Below are 16,245 nucleotides of genomic sequence, written 5' to 3'. Positions count from 1 at the left end.
GTGAATATCAACTAAATCTGATCTGAATTGTGTTGGGCTAGGATGTGGAATAGGTTTATAGAGCCCCCAATTCTACCTCAACTAGTCCTCTAGGTCAGGGAGCAGTTTCCAGAGATTTCTCTCTCTTTTTTCCATTTATGAAGAAGCTCAGTGGAGGTAGGAAAGTGTCCTATAGGGCACTATGTATGATCCAGGCTCTGTGCTAAGTGTTGGAAATATTTAAAAAATACACAGCAATATATGACTGTATCAAATCAACATGTTGTACACCTTATATCAATTAAAATATATCTCAATTGAAAAATATATACAACATGGCTTCCTCTAGGGGGGACGTGGGAGTATGGACTGTGTTGCCCCTCCCCCAACAAGTGAATATTTGAAACTAATTCAAGAGCTTTTTTTCTGGAACTTCGGGGTCACCTGTACCCAGAAAACAAGTCTGCAATCCTACAGATGTCCACAAGCTCGTTCCAGCACATGATTGCCAAACTTGCAATCAGTGAGTTCTGGAGGGTACGGTTGAGACCCTCAGGTGGCTAAACTACATAAAAGACTCTATCCTTGTTGCACTTTCTTGAAGACTCCAGGCACCTTTCCATTCAGGAGTCCAGCCATGCAGCTCCCCCATCATCCTTCGTGACTTCAAGGCTGCCTTCCTCAAGTTGAGACCAAACTTAATGCTAGTTTCTTGGTGCATCTGTCATCAAAAAGTCTAAACTTTCTGTACTCACTTTGCTGTAACAGGATCTTTTCCCACTCCTTCTCCCATTCTGCCTTCTTCTCTGACCACTTCTCCATTCCATCATAAATGCTGTCCTGTGGAGGTACAAAGGTACCATGAAGAAAAGCATCCTGAAAGGCTGCATCCTGGCCTGAGGCTCAGCCCTGAGCCCTTTGCAGCTTCCCTCACCTGGGACCCTTGCTGGGGGCCCCATATGGTGACTGGTGGGAGTCAATTCCAGCCCAGTCACCCAAGAGCCTGCAGAACCCTAAAGATCAAAGAGAACTCTGCATGGTGTTTGCCCCGTTGGAACTGGGCTTCCTTTGAAGACAGGCAGTTGAGCATGTTGCAGATGCTCGTGTCAGCTCCCTCTGAACCATGAATCACTCATCAATAGCACAGGGGGAAACAAGGGAAATGCCAAGTTGTTTTTTTTTATCAACTGTCATTGTTTGCCTGGGACTGAGTTGTTTCCTGGGACTCCAGACTGTCAGTGCTAAAACCCGGAAAGTCCCTGGCAAACCAGGACCAGTTGGTCACCATAGGATGGGGGGCTTGCTGGCCCAGCCCTTCCCCTGTCCACTTCCCCCCTCCCACTCTCTCATCCCCCTAGGATGAAATCCTGCCCTAATTCTGGTTTCCTGGGGCTCCATCAAATTAGCTGGCTAAGTGGATGGGCTGTGTTCTGAGGTACCCCCTACCCTGCTTGCTAGAGTCAGTGCAGAGCGACACAGTCCTTTTGGGTGGCAATTTGGCCAAATGCATCAAAGACCTTCCAAGTGTTTATCCTTTTTGACCCAGTACTTTACTAAGATCAAAGATGTTACAAAGTACAAATATTAACAGTGGTTGTCTTGGGGTGGTGATAGTTCATTCTTTTTGTTGTTGCTGCTGTTGTTGCTGTTGTTTTAATTAATTAGTTTTATTCTTGGCTGCGTTGGGTCTTCGTTGCTGTGCGCGGGCTTTCTCTAGTTGCGGTGAGGGCGGGGTACTCTTCGTTGCGGTGCGCGGGCTTCTCGTTGTGGTGGCTTCTCTTGTTGTGGAGCACAGGCTCTAGGCATGTGGGCTTCAGTAATTGTGGCACACGGGCTCAGTAGTTGTGGCTCGCGGGCTCTAGGGCGCCGGCTCAGTAGTTGTGGCACATGGGCTTAGTTGCTCCGCAGCAATTGGGATCTTCCCGGACCAGAGATCGAACCCGTCTCCCCTGCACTGACAGGCAGATTCTTAACCACTGCTCCACCAGGGAAGTCCCTGTTGTTGGTTTTTGAATTCCCATTTTTTAAAAAACAATGAGCAGGTATTACTTTTGTAATGACGAATGTATTTTTCAACGGGCTCCTTTAGGGTCTGGGTGACTGACATGTCCTGCATGGCTGCCATCACAGTCCGCAGGTTCCCTCTTCTCCTTGAGGGCCACTTAGGTTCAAGGAGGCTGGGAATTTCAGGAAATGATTTTCTGGGCAAGAGCTCTAGATTCATTTCAACGTCATCAACCAGGAATGAGCCTTGCTTCTCTTTCTCTCATAATCCACCAAGGAGCTCTGAATCTCACCTGATATATATGAAACATATTCTTCAGATACTTATATTCCTTTCCCATATCCTCTGGACAAAAGGAAAACAACAGGGTCATCATTATTCCTCTGAAATACATGTTTTCAAATTCAAATGAGAGCTCTCCTGCACACCGTCCGTACCTCAAACTCATCTTGTCGGTGGTGAAACCATGGTGTTGCCTTAGCGATCACTCTGGAAGTTTATTAGAAATTTAGATGGCCCGACCCCACTCGAAGCCTGCTGAGTTTCAGAGGCAAGGCTCAGTATCTGTCAAGAATATGCTTCTCAGGTGATTCTGATGCACCCCAAGTATGAGGACTAATCCCTGGGGGCAAACCTACAACTGAAGGAAAAACAGAAGCAAAACCTTCTCTCTTTTTAAAATAACATTCCTAGTGTACCTTGGTTTTGAAAACAATACATGTTCTCTTTACAGAACTGGAAAACCAGCAAGGTACAAATATCATCTTTTAAAAATGTAAGCTAAAGGAAAATAAGGAGATTATAGAAATTCTTCTCCCTGTGGCGATTAGTCTATAAACTCAGAATTCTGAAGGGTACACACTTTGTCCTTCCCAAAGGCAGCATAAATAATGGGATAAATGGCCCACACAACCCTTACAGGTTTTAAGGCCACACAAATCACAGTGTGCCTGTTAGAATTTAATGAAACACCATCATTTTACAGGTGAGGAAACTTGTTGAATTGGAACAGTATTACGTTTGTAGACCTTTTAAATATACTTTAAACAGTGCTTTCACATTCTTATCACTCTGATAAAGGCAGGTATTCTTGTCCTTGATTCCTAGATGGGGAAGCTAAGACTTAAGGAGATGAAGGGACTTGCTCAGACCCCAAAACTTGGCCACAGACCCTTCAAACTTCTGGGGGTAGGGAGGACATTGCTTGACATGGTTTCCCTTTTTTCAGTTTCATTCTCAACCACTTGCTCTTCCTGGGCTTGAGAAGGAAACCTCGAAAGCCTTGGCAGAGTCCACCCGTGGCCGTGGGTGTTCCTCTGCCCTAGATCTGCAGGGTCAGCCGCTACCCCTTCATCAGGGTCATTCTCCCAGGTCCCAACCGTACCTAGTTTATCCTGGGCAGCCAACTTCTCTGCCTTCAAGGCTGCTTTGTAGTTTTTCTCCAGCTCACTGAGCTGTGCTGCGTGAGTCTCCTCGAGCTCCCCGTAGGACCCCAGGAGAAGGCCACAGTCATCCGTGAAAAGTTCACCTGATCCCACCTCCCCTCCCTCACGCAGGCAGCTGGTGGGCAGGCTGCGGGGCCCTCACTTCCTGACACATTCTCCTGACATCCATCCAGAAAAGGGTGAGGAGATTCCTGTTTTCACCATCCACTATTTTGCATGGAGACATCAGGGGGCCATGGATGCCCCCCAACAGTACAGTCTTTGCTTACAATCCTTTTGGGAAACTGTGGGCTGATTAACACGCAGGATAATTTTAGAGCCCAAGGTCTCTCCAGCCTCCATTCCAGGAGGCAGATGTCGGCAGTGTTCAAGAGGAGTGTTAAAATAAAAGGCCATATGGGACTTCCCTGGTGGTCCCGTGGTAAAGAATCCGCCTTCCAATGCAGGGGACGCAGGTTCAATCCCTGGTCGGGGAACTAAGATCCCACATGCCGCGGAGCAACTAAGCCCTCGTGGCTCAACTAGAGAGCCCGCGTGCTGCAAACTACAGAGCCCACGTGCTCAAGAGCCCACGTGCCACAACTAGAGAGAAGCCCATGTGCCACAAGGAAGAGCCCGCATGCCTCAGTGAAGATCCCGTGCGCCGCAACTGAGAACCGACGCAGCCAAAAATAAAAATAATAAGTAAATAAAATAAATAAATATTAAAAAAATAAAATAAAAGGCTGTATGAGCTGTTGAGCCAAGAAAAGACACGGAGGAACCTTAAATGCATATCGGTAAGTGCAAGAAGTCACTGTGAAAGGGCTACAGGCTGTATGATTTCAACTATGTGACATTTTGGAAAATGCACAGCTACGGAGGCAGTCAAAAGATCAGTGGTTGCCAGGGGTTAGTGGGGAGAGAGGGATGAATAGGCAGAGCTCAGAGGACTTTTAGGGCAATGAAATTATTCTGTATGATACTATAATGGCGGATACGTGTCACTAAATATTTGTCAAAACCCATAGCGTGTACAGCATCAAGAGTGAATCCTAATGTAAACTGTGGACATTGGGGGATAACAGTGTGTGTCAGTGTAGGCTTCATTGATTGTAACAAACGTCGCATATTGGTGTGGGATGTCAGTGATGACACAAGGTTGTGCAGGTATGGGGCCCGGGGGTATGTGGGAATTCTCTCTACTTTATGCTCTTTTTTCCTGTGAACTTAAAACTGCTTTAAAAAATAAAGTCTAGGGGCTTCCCTGGTGGTGCAGTGGTTGAGAGTCTGCCTGCCGATGCAGGGGACACAGGTTCGTGCCCCTGTCTGGGAAGATCCCACATGCCGCAGAGCGGCTGGGCCCGTGAGCCGTGGCCGCTGAGCCTGCGCGTCTGGAGCCTGTGCTCTGCAACGGGAGAGGCCACAACAGTGAGAGGCCCGCGTACTGCAAAAATAAAAAATAGTAAAAAAAAAAAAAAAAGTCTATTAGTAAATAAGTCAATTAATTAAAAAAATTTTTAAAAAGCAAGTTTGTGACACTTAGGAAGACTTCTCTCCAGCAGGACAACTGGGGCTGCTCTGGTGCCCAGCAGGAGGTGTGGAAGGGGACTCTTGCTTTTCTCACTCTCACAGAAAACACACCTCCTTTTTCTTCCCCTTGGTTTGTCTCTACAGCTCTGGCTCCTGCCCTTCCCATACCTTCTTCCCATTTTGCCCAGACCTTGACCTAGTAGCCAGGGACAGTAGAGGTGAGAGGAAGAAGAGGAGAGGCGTGGGGAGAGACCAGGCTGGGAACAACAGTAGTTTACCATGAAAACCTCCTGGAGAACCAAAAAACGGCTCTTCTCGGCAATCAACTTAAAGGGAGATTATAATTGAAATGAAATTTGGATGAGAAATTACAAAGCCAGGAATAACCTTCTCCGGGCTGTATTTTAGTGACCTCAGATCAAACCATTCTGCTCTCCAAAGACATGTCTCTTATCTCCCCTACCCCTCGCCACCCAGTTCCATTTGGCCTTGTCTGAAATCCCAGTGAACTGAAATCCTGCAAGGATGCAGGAGCCCTGGGACCTTCAGAACACAAGAGCTTGTGCCAGAAAGTGTACCTCCTCTTGCTTTCAAAGTTCTTCTGCATCTCAGCACAGCGGAGATCCATTTCATTGGCGAGCTAGAAACGAGGCTGGCATTTACAAGACAGGATTGAGGACCCCACTCCCACTCCAACCTGCAACTTCTGAGAAGCCTTCCCATTCACGGGGTATGCCCCTCTCCCCAAGCCTCTCCCGTTGTGTTCGGCAGTGCCAGAAAGCACATCGTTACTGAGGGAACGGGACAATTCTTGCCTCGCTCTGCATTGTCTGGTATGTAATCAGTTCACAAAGGGTGCATGGAAACCATCCCTTTCACTATTTTGTGGGCAGGTCTGCCCTCCTTGGCTGGACTGTAATCTCTTTGTAAGATCATGGCCTTCGGATTTTTGGATACGTAATTCAATTGAGCAATTGTTGATTGTGCAAAGGGCTTGACCTGGAGGAGCCAAAGAGGCCTGAGACTCAGACCCTGCTTTGATGAACTTAAAACCAGTGTTAATAAGCCCTCATTGGCAGGATGGCTCTGTTTCCGGAGGCAGGAAGTGCTCAGTTCCAGGTGAACCTCCTTTCTAACACGCACATCGGGTCCTCTGGCCAGTGCCTCAGGAGGAATAGACACTGCCAGCCGAGACAAGGGCTCGGGGCCAGCACACCCCCCCTTCTGCACAGTCACACAACAATGTAGGGTGTTCACAGCTGGGAGAATTTTAAGAATCCCAATCTGAGGTCCCTCGATGGAAATAATCTCTAAATATGTCTTCAGCAGGGCCGATGCTTCAGTGACTGAAAGTGTGCCTTTTGCCCATTAACCCACCACAGATGAGGTGAGTGATCTCATGCAAATTATTTAACTTCCTGAGCCTCAATTTCCTTTCTGTAGGAAGGTGACCATGAACTTGGCAGGGTTTTCAGGAAGGTATAGGAATGAATCCTCAGAAGGGAAGGTCTCAGCCTGAGTCCTATGCTGGGTCACTACAGGATTCAGACACATCTGGTGTGTATCAGAGGGCGAGGGGCTGGCCTGCTGGGAAGTCACCCTTCACATGTGGGTTTGGTAACGGCAAGTGAGGCGGGGCCGGGGGGGGTGCTGGTGGCAGGAGGGGATAGGCAGATGGGGAGGAGAGGGGAGGAGTTGGGAGGAGATCTAAGGATGGGTCTGATGTATCATTGCAGTCCAGGCCACCAGACACCTCTGCTTAGGGCGGAGAAGAAAAGCCTGTGATAAAATGAATGGTGAATTTTAAAGGGAGTGTTCCCAGAATCCCCAGGGAACACGAAGAGTGCAAACGGAAATGAGCAGGTTCTGGAGAGTGGCCTATGGCAGCTTCACCAGCAACAGGAAGTGGTACTGGAGGCTTCTGGGCAGCTTTTGAGCAAAACTGAAGTCCTGGTCACGCTGGTGCGGTTACTAAGAGCCTCAGCAAGGTCTGAAATTTAACTCACCGCACAGGCCACAGCCAGCCCTGCTGGAAATGGCTGGCACCCCCTAGTGTGGAAAGGATAGTGGCGTTGAACATGCCAGAGGCTCCCCGAGAACTCCCGGAAATTGAGTTAGGCCTAGAGGAGGGACTTGAGTTCTTGCGATTATGGGTGAGGATGGAGTCAGGTCTGTTGCCTGGACAGCCTGGCTCCCAGGAGGAAGGTGCTTGGCCTTGCCTGGAACATAGCAGGTGATCTGAAACTACTGGCCTTTCCCCTTCCCAAAGAGATGTCGGTTAACTCAAGGGCCACTCACCAGTTTTTGGGCAGAACGATGGGCTCTGTTCATTTGCTCTATTATCGCTGTCAGCTCTGAGATCTGTTCTTCGAGGTCAGTAATGATAGCAGTCCTGCGGGACAAGTAATCCGTGATCCACGCAGCTTCCATGCCGTCCCAGTCAGGGCCCTCCCTGGGCATGGCTGGCTCTGGCCTGGTGAGAGCCAGGCCACGTTCTGCACCTGCTCCATCACCATGGGGGGTGGGGGGTAGGGGCAGAGGGTGGTTCGGAAGAAGGAATTTGGCAGTAGGGTGGCTGCGCCTCACACGGAGCCCTTTTGGGTAATCTGGCCAGAAGTGAGCAGGGGTGGTTTTGTGACCCACTGACTAGAAGGGAAAGAGGAGGATGCCAGAAATCTATTAGGATTTGACCTTGACTCGGTAAAGATACTAGAAATGGAGGAGGGAGAAATTCACAGGATTAGGAAATTAGGTGGAGGAATAGAATTGAGGCAGACAGTGACTCATAGACAAGGAATGGGCCGGAAACAGGACAAAGGGGATTTAAGAGTGTGGATTTCAGAGTAGATTTACGGAGTTTTGTGTTTCTGAGTCTGGGGACTCCATGAAATCTGTGAGGTTACTCAGCTCTGTTCGGCTGAGCTGGAGTGAACAGGGTGGCAGGCAGTGCAGCAGAGATGAGGTCCTTGATTCCTGAGGGTGAGGAAAGAAGAGAGAGGATGTAGGAGGAGATGGGGAAGGAGGAGATATGAATGAGAGGTTTAGCAGGTAGCACGAAGAGGATGTGGGGACTGACTTTACATGGTCCCGGAGGATAGAGAGTGGGTGGGCCTTGAATGACAGAGGGGGTGTCAGCATGCCCAGCCGGGATGGAATCAGACCAGAACCTTCCACGCTGCACCTCTCAGAGGCGTAAACTGAGTGGTATCTTTCGACTTAATGGAAAAGAGATGCAGGCTCTGGCCTCCCAGAAACCCTGACCTTACTCTCAGCTCTCACCGTTCAAGTTCAGACTATTTTCTGAACATTGCATCTACTCATTACCTCCAGAAACAGCTAGTCCCCTTTAGTGTGAGGGACACCCACCCAGTCATTCTCCAGATCAGCTGCCTGACTCGTTTGTATGCCTGACTCAAACGGGCTCAGAGCAGAGAGGTGGGTGTGGAGAGGAGCCGGCGCCATGCTGAGGAGTGAAGGGATGCCGTGGACTGGGCGTCAGGTAAGGGGTTCGTCCTCGAGGCCAGGCCGGGGTGGGGCTGAGGAACTGGATGCGGGTCCAGGGACATTGCCTGGAAGTCCTGACTTTGTCCATGTTCTCTGATTCTGAATGCTTTTTCCTAGCAGACATCTCGTCTCCCAAGGTGACGCAAATCTGCTCCCTATTCCGAACGAAGCGGTAGCCAGGTGACACGTTTATTATTTCCTGAGCCTCAAGGTGGAAGATAAGGTATAGTGCAAGCCTGGAGTGCTGAGATTGCTCCAGTCTTCTGCTAGTGCCCTACTCACATCTTAAACACAGACGTGTGAGGTGGGATGCCCGGGCCCAAGTTCCGCCCGTGCCCTCCCCCAGCTTAACCTCTCTCCTCACCCCCAAGCGCAAGACCCGGCTGGCTCCTGAGCGCCCCCATAGGCCTCTCAAATTCAGCATGTGCACAAGCCAGCCGCTGGCCCCTGCCACCGCTCTGCTTCCCAGCCCACATCCTCCTCTGCGTTCTCCTTAATGGCCAGAGGCCAGGAGGCGGCCAGGCATTGTGGAAACCGCTCAGGTTTTGGAATTAGATGGGCCCGAGTTTAAATCCTGGCTCTGCCACCAACCATAGTTATTCAACATCTCCGTGCTTCAGTTTCCTTATCAGAAAATGAGGATAGGGCTTCCCTGGTGGCGCAGTGGTTGAGAGTCCGCCTGCCGATGCAGGGGACACGGGTTGGTGCCCCGGTCCGGGAAGATCCCACACGCCACGGAGCCGCTGGGCCCGTGAGCCATGGCCACTGAGCCTGCGCGTCCTGAGCCTGTGCTCCGCAACGGGAGAGGCCGCAGCAGTGAGAGGCCCGCGTACCACAAAAAACAAAAGAAAACCCCCAAAACAACACCAGCTTGTTATAGTTCTGGAGGGCAGAGTCTGAAATGGGTCTCTCTGGGCTAAAATCAAGGTGTTGGCAGAGTTGTATTCCTCCCGGAGGCTCTAGAGGAGAATCTATTTCCTTGCCTTTTCCAGCTCCTAGAAGCTGCCCCTGTTCCTAGTGGCCTTGTCCTCTATCTTCAAAACCAACAACGGCATCACTCCAACCTCTGCTTCTATCGTCATGTCTCCTTCTCTGACACTCTGACTTCCTCTTTCATGTGTAAGGACCTTTACATTTGCATTAGGCCCACCTGGATAATCCACGTTGATCTGTCCATCTCAAGGTCAGCTGATGAGCAACATAATTCCATCTGCAAACTTAATTTTCCCTTGGCAAGTAACAGAACAAAGTGGTGGTTTCCAGGGATTAGGACATGCACTTCTTTGTGGGCGGGGGGTGGTGGTGGTGTCATTATTCTGCTTACTACATTCATCATCTCTGCTGCTTCTCTGAGCTCGTTTCCCAACACTGTTTCCTCACTTCCTCCACTCCCCCCACATGGGCCTCTTTGCTTTCCAGGAAAAGATCAGACGTGCCAAGCAAGTTCCCACCCAGGGCCTTTGTACCCACTGTTCCCTTGGCCAAGAGTGCTTGCCTGAGGTGCCAAAGCAGCTCCTGCTGGCTTTTTACACAGGGATTGCCCTGACTTCTTGGTATAAAATAGCAATCCCACCCTCCTCCCTATGCCTGTGTTATTTTTCCTCGTAGCACTTGTAGATCTTGGATGGATTAACATGTTTATGGTCATCTCCCTGCCCCTCCCCACTAGAATGTGAGTCCCTGAGAGTGGAGACTTTGCCGTGTTCACTGCTGTCCCCCTGCACCTGACTCAATGTATAGCAAATAATAGGTGCTCAATAAAAATTTTCCAAATAATTAGAACACAAAGATTCATGCAAAGGCCTAAAGCTAAGTTACACATCTAAGCTTATTTATAATTAAAAACTTGTGGATTAAAAACTTTAATTGATGAGTAGAAACAGAGCTGCAATCTACAGAAAACCTTAGACACGGTAATAAGGAGAAGGGTGAGTAGCACCATAAATCCACGGGAGGCTCTTTGCCAAGGACGTGTATTGGGCATCGTGCCCTTTTAGGGCAGGGAATGGCTTTCTGGGGCACTCCCACTGAGAGCTCCTTTGAAGTGACCTTGAAAGCTGTGGGATCAGAGGACCACAGAACCCACTTGTAGGAGCTGAGGTCTGGGAGGAATCCCATTGGGTTCTGGCATTTCTCTGACATACCTGGCAGCAATTAGCTCAAGTCAGGAAGGACTGTGAAGGCCAAGAAGGGAGATTATTTTATTCACATACCTTGAACAGTTCCTGTCCCATGGACATAAAAATACTTACTTTGGGGCGATAACAGATTTTGTTATCAGTTGGGCATAATTTTGTTTTTTTGAAGCCAGAGGAGGAGGAGTTAGCCTGAAAGTGAAAAAGGAAATAACGAGAAAGAGAAAATTGGAAATTCAGAAACCAGGTTTAGCACTCCCCAGTAAGGGAGATCCCCACAGTGAAAATAAATTGGAATATATGGTCTGACAACAGGAATCTTTAAAAACAGGACGATCTTGGGGAACCTCAGGCTGAAGGCCTTGGCACTTGTTCACTGACCAGGGGTTCCCGGGCCAGCAGCACAGCTCATCCCCTGGTTCTAGAAGCTCTTTGTCCTCCATGGAGAGGCAGCTGCCATGGGCCCTTTCCCTGCTGCGCTAATTCTGAGACTTCCTCATTGAAAATGACACTCAGCCCCAGCATCACTGGCTAGAGCGCTGTGCAGCCTGCAGGCTGTGGAAAGCTGGGCTTTCTGGCCCTCTTGGGATTTTGCTGCCAAGTTGACAGTTTCAGAAATCTTGTGAGAGAAAGCTGGCTGTAATGGAGCCCAAGCCCCCAGGCTCCACTCCATCCCAGGTAGTCCTTACTTGGATTTCACTGGGGAGGTCTTTCTTGGTAGCTGAGGGGTCTCGATTAGTTTCTGTGGTCCCAAGTTCCAGGGATCCCAGCAGGTGCAGTAGACGAGAGGGTTGGGGTACATGACAGGTCAGGGGCCGCCTTGGCTTCTAGGTCAGGAGGCCCTTGCTGAAATTGGAAAACGGCAGCAGAGTCACAGTGTTCAGAGTCAGAGCAACAATACTTAGAGACAAATTGGGAAGAACCCAGGGAAGGCCCAAAGCACAGATGACAGATTCTGGAAGTTGTCGATGTGGTACAGTCTTGACTATAGAATAACACCTCACCCCTTGCCACCTAGGAGACTTGACTTGAAAGCAGTTTCACATTTGATGTAGTTGAGTGCTTACTATGAGTCAGATCCACAATAAGTGATCAGTTATTGTTATGCCAACTTTACAGATGAAGATAGTGAGGCTCAGAGAGGTCACGGAGGTAGCAAGTTGAAAAGCTGGGAACAAACACAAGTCTGTCTGACTCCTAAGCACTTGCTCTTCCATCAGGTCACACTAGCTGTCTCTAAAGCGAAGAGGAATCCCTACAGCAAGTCCTTCATAGACCTTTCTGGAAAATCAGGTCTGTTAGTCAAATTATAGTGCAAGCAGATCTTTCAGTCTCTCTTTTCTGGTCACCTGCCTGAATTACACAATCAAAACTCTTCTTTCTTGACTCCATAAAAACAAAACCAATAACAAAAACCCCTGTTACGAAGGTTTGCGTGAAAGACAACTGTCAGATAAACATGGAGCCTTGATCACACTTGTTTATCTTCTTTCTTTTCCAGAACCCCACGAAAATGAGAGTAAAGATTAAAAGAGATTTAATTCCACAAAAACAAAGAGAATGAGAGAGGAGACAATATTGCACAGGCGATGTCAGTACATGCTTGGCACCATAACTCCCTCACTTAGCTTCCATAGGAACCTGCAGCCTACGTGCCTGCAAAGGGCGTACAAACCAGCAGGAACCAATTTCCAGGTGAAAGCTCCCTAAGACTCAGGATTGGAACTGGTAGATTATCTGATGATTCTGATGGGTATTTGACCGATCTGTTGGAGCACATGGTAGGTCAAATAATGTCCCCCCCAGCAAAAAAGTCTATGCTCTAATCCCTGGAACCTGTAAATATGTTACCTTACGTGCCAAAAGGGGCTTTGCTGCTGTGATTAAGGATTTCCCCCTCAACCATGCTTTTTTTCCCCTCTAGTTTATTTTTTATTGAAGTATAGTTGGCATATAATATTATATGTTTCCAGGATACAATATAGTGATTTGACATTTATATACATTACAAACTGATCATGATAAGTCTAGTAACCATGTCACCTTGTAAAGTTATTACAGTATTATTGACTGTATTCCATAGGCTGTACATTACATCCCTATGACATTTATTTTATAACTGGAAATTTGTACCTTATGATCCTCTTCATCTATTTTGCTCAACTCCTTTTTTTTTTTTTTTCTTGCGGTATGTGTGCCTCTCACTGTTGTGGCCTCTCCTGTTGCGGAGCACAGGCTCCGGGCGCGCAGGCTCAACGGCCATGGCTCATGGGCCCAGCCGCTCCGCGGCATGTGGGATCTTCCCGGATCAGAGCATGAACCCGTGTCCCCTGCATCGGCAGGCAGACTCTCAACCACTGTGCCACCAGGGAGGCCCTATTTTGCTCAACTCTTTATCCCTCTCCCCTCTGGCAACCAGTTTGTTCTCTGTATCTATGAGTCTGTTTCTGTTTTGTTTTGTTTGTTCATTTGTTTTGTTGTTTATTTTTTATGTTTTAAAGTCATTATTAAAGTTTTTATTGAAAATAACTCACGTTCATACAGGTAAGGCCAATATAGTGTGTTATCAGAATAGAATAAATCAGAGTTGCTTGGCTGGTTAAGGAGTCACATGGAAAGACTGGCAGGAAACTGAGTTTAAAAACAATGTAGATAACTAAAATATTTTAAAATGTTATATTAGAATTAGAAATGTTATACTAAAAATATACTAGAATATACTAGAATTTTTGCAAAAGTGAAAAAGGGTGTTTTGTTTTTTAGATTCCACAGGGAAGTGAAATCATTCAGTGTTTGTCTTTCTCGGACTTATTTTACTTGGCATAACAGCCTCTAGGTCCATTCATGTTGTTGCAAATGACAAGATTTCATTCTTTTTTATGACTGAATGATATTCCATTGTATATATATGGCACATCTACATTCATTCATCTGTTGATGGGTACTTAGGTTGCACAGCAAAGGAAACCAACAAGATGACAAGCCGACCTACTGAATGGGAGAAGATATTTGCAAACGATATATCTGATAAGGAGTTAATATCCAAAGTATAAAAGAACACATACAACTCAGTAGCAAAAAAACCAAACAATTCGATTAAAAAATGGGTAAAGGACCTGAATAGACAATTTTCCAAGGAAGATATACAGGTGGCCAACAGACACATGAAAAAATGCATAACATCACTAATCACCAGGGAAATGCTAATCAAAACCACAATGAGATATAGCCTCACAACTGTCAGAATGGCCATCATCAAAAAGACAACAAGTAGCAAGTGTTCACGAGGATGTGGAGAAAAGGGAATCCTTGTGCACTGTTGATGGGAATGTAAATTGGTGCAGCCCCTATGGAAAACAGTATGGAGGGTCCTCAAAAAGTTAAAAATAGAACTACCATACAATCTAGCAATTCCACTTCTGGGTATTTATATGGAGAAAACAAAAACACTAATTTGAAAAGATATATGCACCCCCCTATGTTCATTGCAGCATTATTCATAATAGCCAAGATACTGAAGTTAAGGATCTTGAGATGGGAGATTATCTGGATTATCCGTGTGGGCCCAAGGTAATCATTAGTGTTCTTTTAACAGGAAGGTGGGAAGGTCAGAGTCAGAGAAGAAAATGGCCAAGTAGGAGTGATTGAGGTAGGGGCCATGAGCCAAGGAATGTGGGCAGCCTCTAGAAGTTGGAAAAGGCAAGGGAATGATTCTCCTCTGAACCTACAGAAGGAACGAAGTCTTGCCGACATCTTGATTTTAGCTCTGTGAGACCCATTTCAGATTTCTGACCTCAGAACTAAAAGATAAACTGGTGTTTTAAGCCACTAAATTTGTGGTAATTTGTTACAGAGCACTTGTAATAGGAAACAGAAAATTTGGGGAAAAGTTAAAAATAGAAACATAGACACCTAAGAAAATTAAAATTGCATAATTACTGCAGGCTAACAAATATTGCATAAGAAAGTAAATAAACTCACAGTAAGGAACACTCTCATATATATTAATGTAAACGCTTAATATTGATTTAACCAAAAAGTGATTTGTGACTGCACTGGAAGATTGGGGGTGGGTGTGGGATGGAGAATGTTGGCCCAACGACCAGGTGACAGGGCCACTGTATCTAGCTGTCCGTGTTCCCCTTTGCTGGGGGCTTGGTCAGGAGGTCTCAGGGAGACAAGGGAAGGAGGTGGGTGGAGCACACCAGGTGAGAAGATGGTGCCACAGGGGACTAGAATTCAGGTAAGAATCTGAGAGGAGCCTGCAGCAGTAGTAAGACAGACGTTCTGCTTCTGTTTAGGGCCTTGTATCTGCTTCCTGTGAGAATGGGGCCGATCCTGAACTTGGGGGTTTAGAGGAGTCCCTGGGGCAAGAAGTGAGAGGCTGGGGCAGGCCAACTCCCAGCAAGTGCCTTCCCTATTCCATTTCTTGTCGGCCCATCTGGACTGAGCAGTTCTTAAAGGCCTGGATCCACCATGTCATTCTCTGTGCCCCCAGGGAGCCTGGCAAAGCAACTTGTCCACGACAGGTATTTGATAAATATTTGTTACCTGACTAATAAACTGGGTGGCTCTAATCACAGGGAGCAGTCAACAAGGAGAAAGGAGCTCCACAAGTGAAACTGTAAAAATGTACAGAAGTAAATTATGGTACAACCACTCAGTGGAGTTTATATAGTTGTTTTTTTTTTGCTGCACCACGTGGCGTACTGGATGTTAGTTCTCAGACCAGGGATTGAACCCATGCCCCCTCCAGTGGAAGCAGAGAGACTTAGCATTGGACTGCTAGGGAAGCCCTATATAGATTTTAACTGACCACTTTAAAGCCTGTGGAAACATGAAGAAATGAGTATGAACCAAGATATAAAATAGTGTGTATGCAATGAATACAATTATGTAAAAGTTTGTATCAATATGGACAAGGGTTAGAAAAGAATATATTTAAAAATGAAAATTGGGCCAGAATGTCAGAATTATAGTTTTTCTTCCCCCCTCCACAACATTCTTTACTAAAATTTTCTTTGGATTTTGGAATCAGATGGGTCCGATTTGCATGGAAGCTTCTCCACTTATCACCTGTGGGACATCAAAAAATGTACTTTCACATTTCTGAGTCTCAGTTTCCTCATCTGCAAAATGGGGACAAAAATTCATGCCTCCTCATTGTGCTGTTGTGCACATGAAACGAGACCATGTCAGGAAAGCTCTTGGCACACTGCCTTGCATACATTACATTCTCAAAAACTGGTAACTGAGTTTAGGAATATTATGAACCCCAGTGGCATTTTGTTTACAGAAACTTTTATTTCTAAATTTGTGGGAGAATAGGTTTATTTTTGTGTTTCTGTTAAATTGAAATATGCTTATTGTAAAGAAAATCATAACACAGAAGAGTCTAAGGAAGTAAAAATTCTCCAAAATACTAACATCTAGAGATGACCACTGAAAATATTTTGATTAATATCTTCTAGAATTCTCTCTAAAGAAACAGATTTATATAATTTTCCATAAATGAGAACAAACTCTACTTACATTCTAGATGTGCATTTTTTAAACAATGTCATGAGCTTCTTTAATGTCAGTAACTATATATATATATAGTATATATATAGTATAATATATATATATAGTATAATCATATAATCTTTTTTTTTTTTTTTTTTTT

At 46.4% G+C, this 16,245-nt stretch overlaps 1 protein-coding gene across 1 annotated transcript; it reads right to left on the bottom strand.

Moving 5' to 3' along the window:
• Positions 1–137: 137 nt before the first annotated feature.
• FLACC1 (flagellum associated containing coiled-coil domains 1) lies at positions 138–11,382 on the bottom strand. Its single transcript, XM_027124165.1, has 9 exons — positions 11,270–11,382; positions 10,698–10,772; positions 8,511–8,681; positions 7,240–7,333; positions 5,520–5,581; positions 4,961–4,964; positions 3,369–3,462; positions 2,277–2,329; positions 138–819 (listed from the first exon to the last, which is right to left on the bottom strand). The coding sequence occupies exons 1-9, from the start codon at positions 11,380–11,382 to the stop codon at positions 661–663; spliced, it is 825 nt and encodes a 274-aa protein (XP_026979966.1). The 3' UTR covers positions 138–660.
• Positions 11,383–16,245: the final 4,863 nt, after the last annotated feature.

The sequence above is a fragment of the Aethalodelphis obliquidens genome, unplaced genomic scaffold (genome assembly GCF_003676395.1).
Source record: "Aethalodelphis obliquidens isolate GAN/ISIS:26980383/991018 unplaced genomic scaffold, ASM367639v1 scaffold2, whole genome shotgun sequence".
NCBI lineage: Eukaryota > Metazoa > Chordata > Mammalia > Artiodactyla > Delphinidae > Aethalodelphis > Aethalodelphis obliquidens.
The sequence above is the reverse complement of the archived record's forward strand: the minus strand, read 5'-3'. Positions and strand labels throughout refer to the sequence as shown.

What these genes read in the sequence shown, in the direction of transcription:
- FLACC1 (XM_027124165.1), bottom strand. Translation starts at nt 11,382, where the DNA reads ATGTACCCCAACCCTCTCGTCTACTGCACCTGCTGGGATCCCTGGAAC. An exon ending in ACCTCCCCAGTGAAATCCAA is followed by an intron (nt 10,773 to 11,269) that starts GTAAGGACTACC and finishes TTTCACTTTCAG; the next exon opens with GCTAACTCCTCCTCCTCTGG. An exon ending in GACAAAGTCAGGACTTCCAG is followed by an intron (nt 7,334 to 8,510) that starts GCAATGTCCCTG and finishes CTTGTCCCGCAG; the next exon opens with GACTGCTATCATTACTGACC.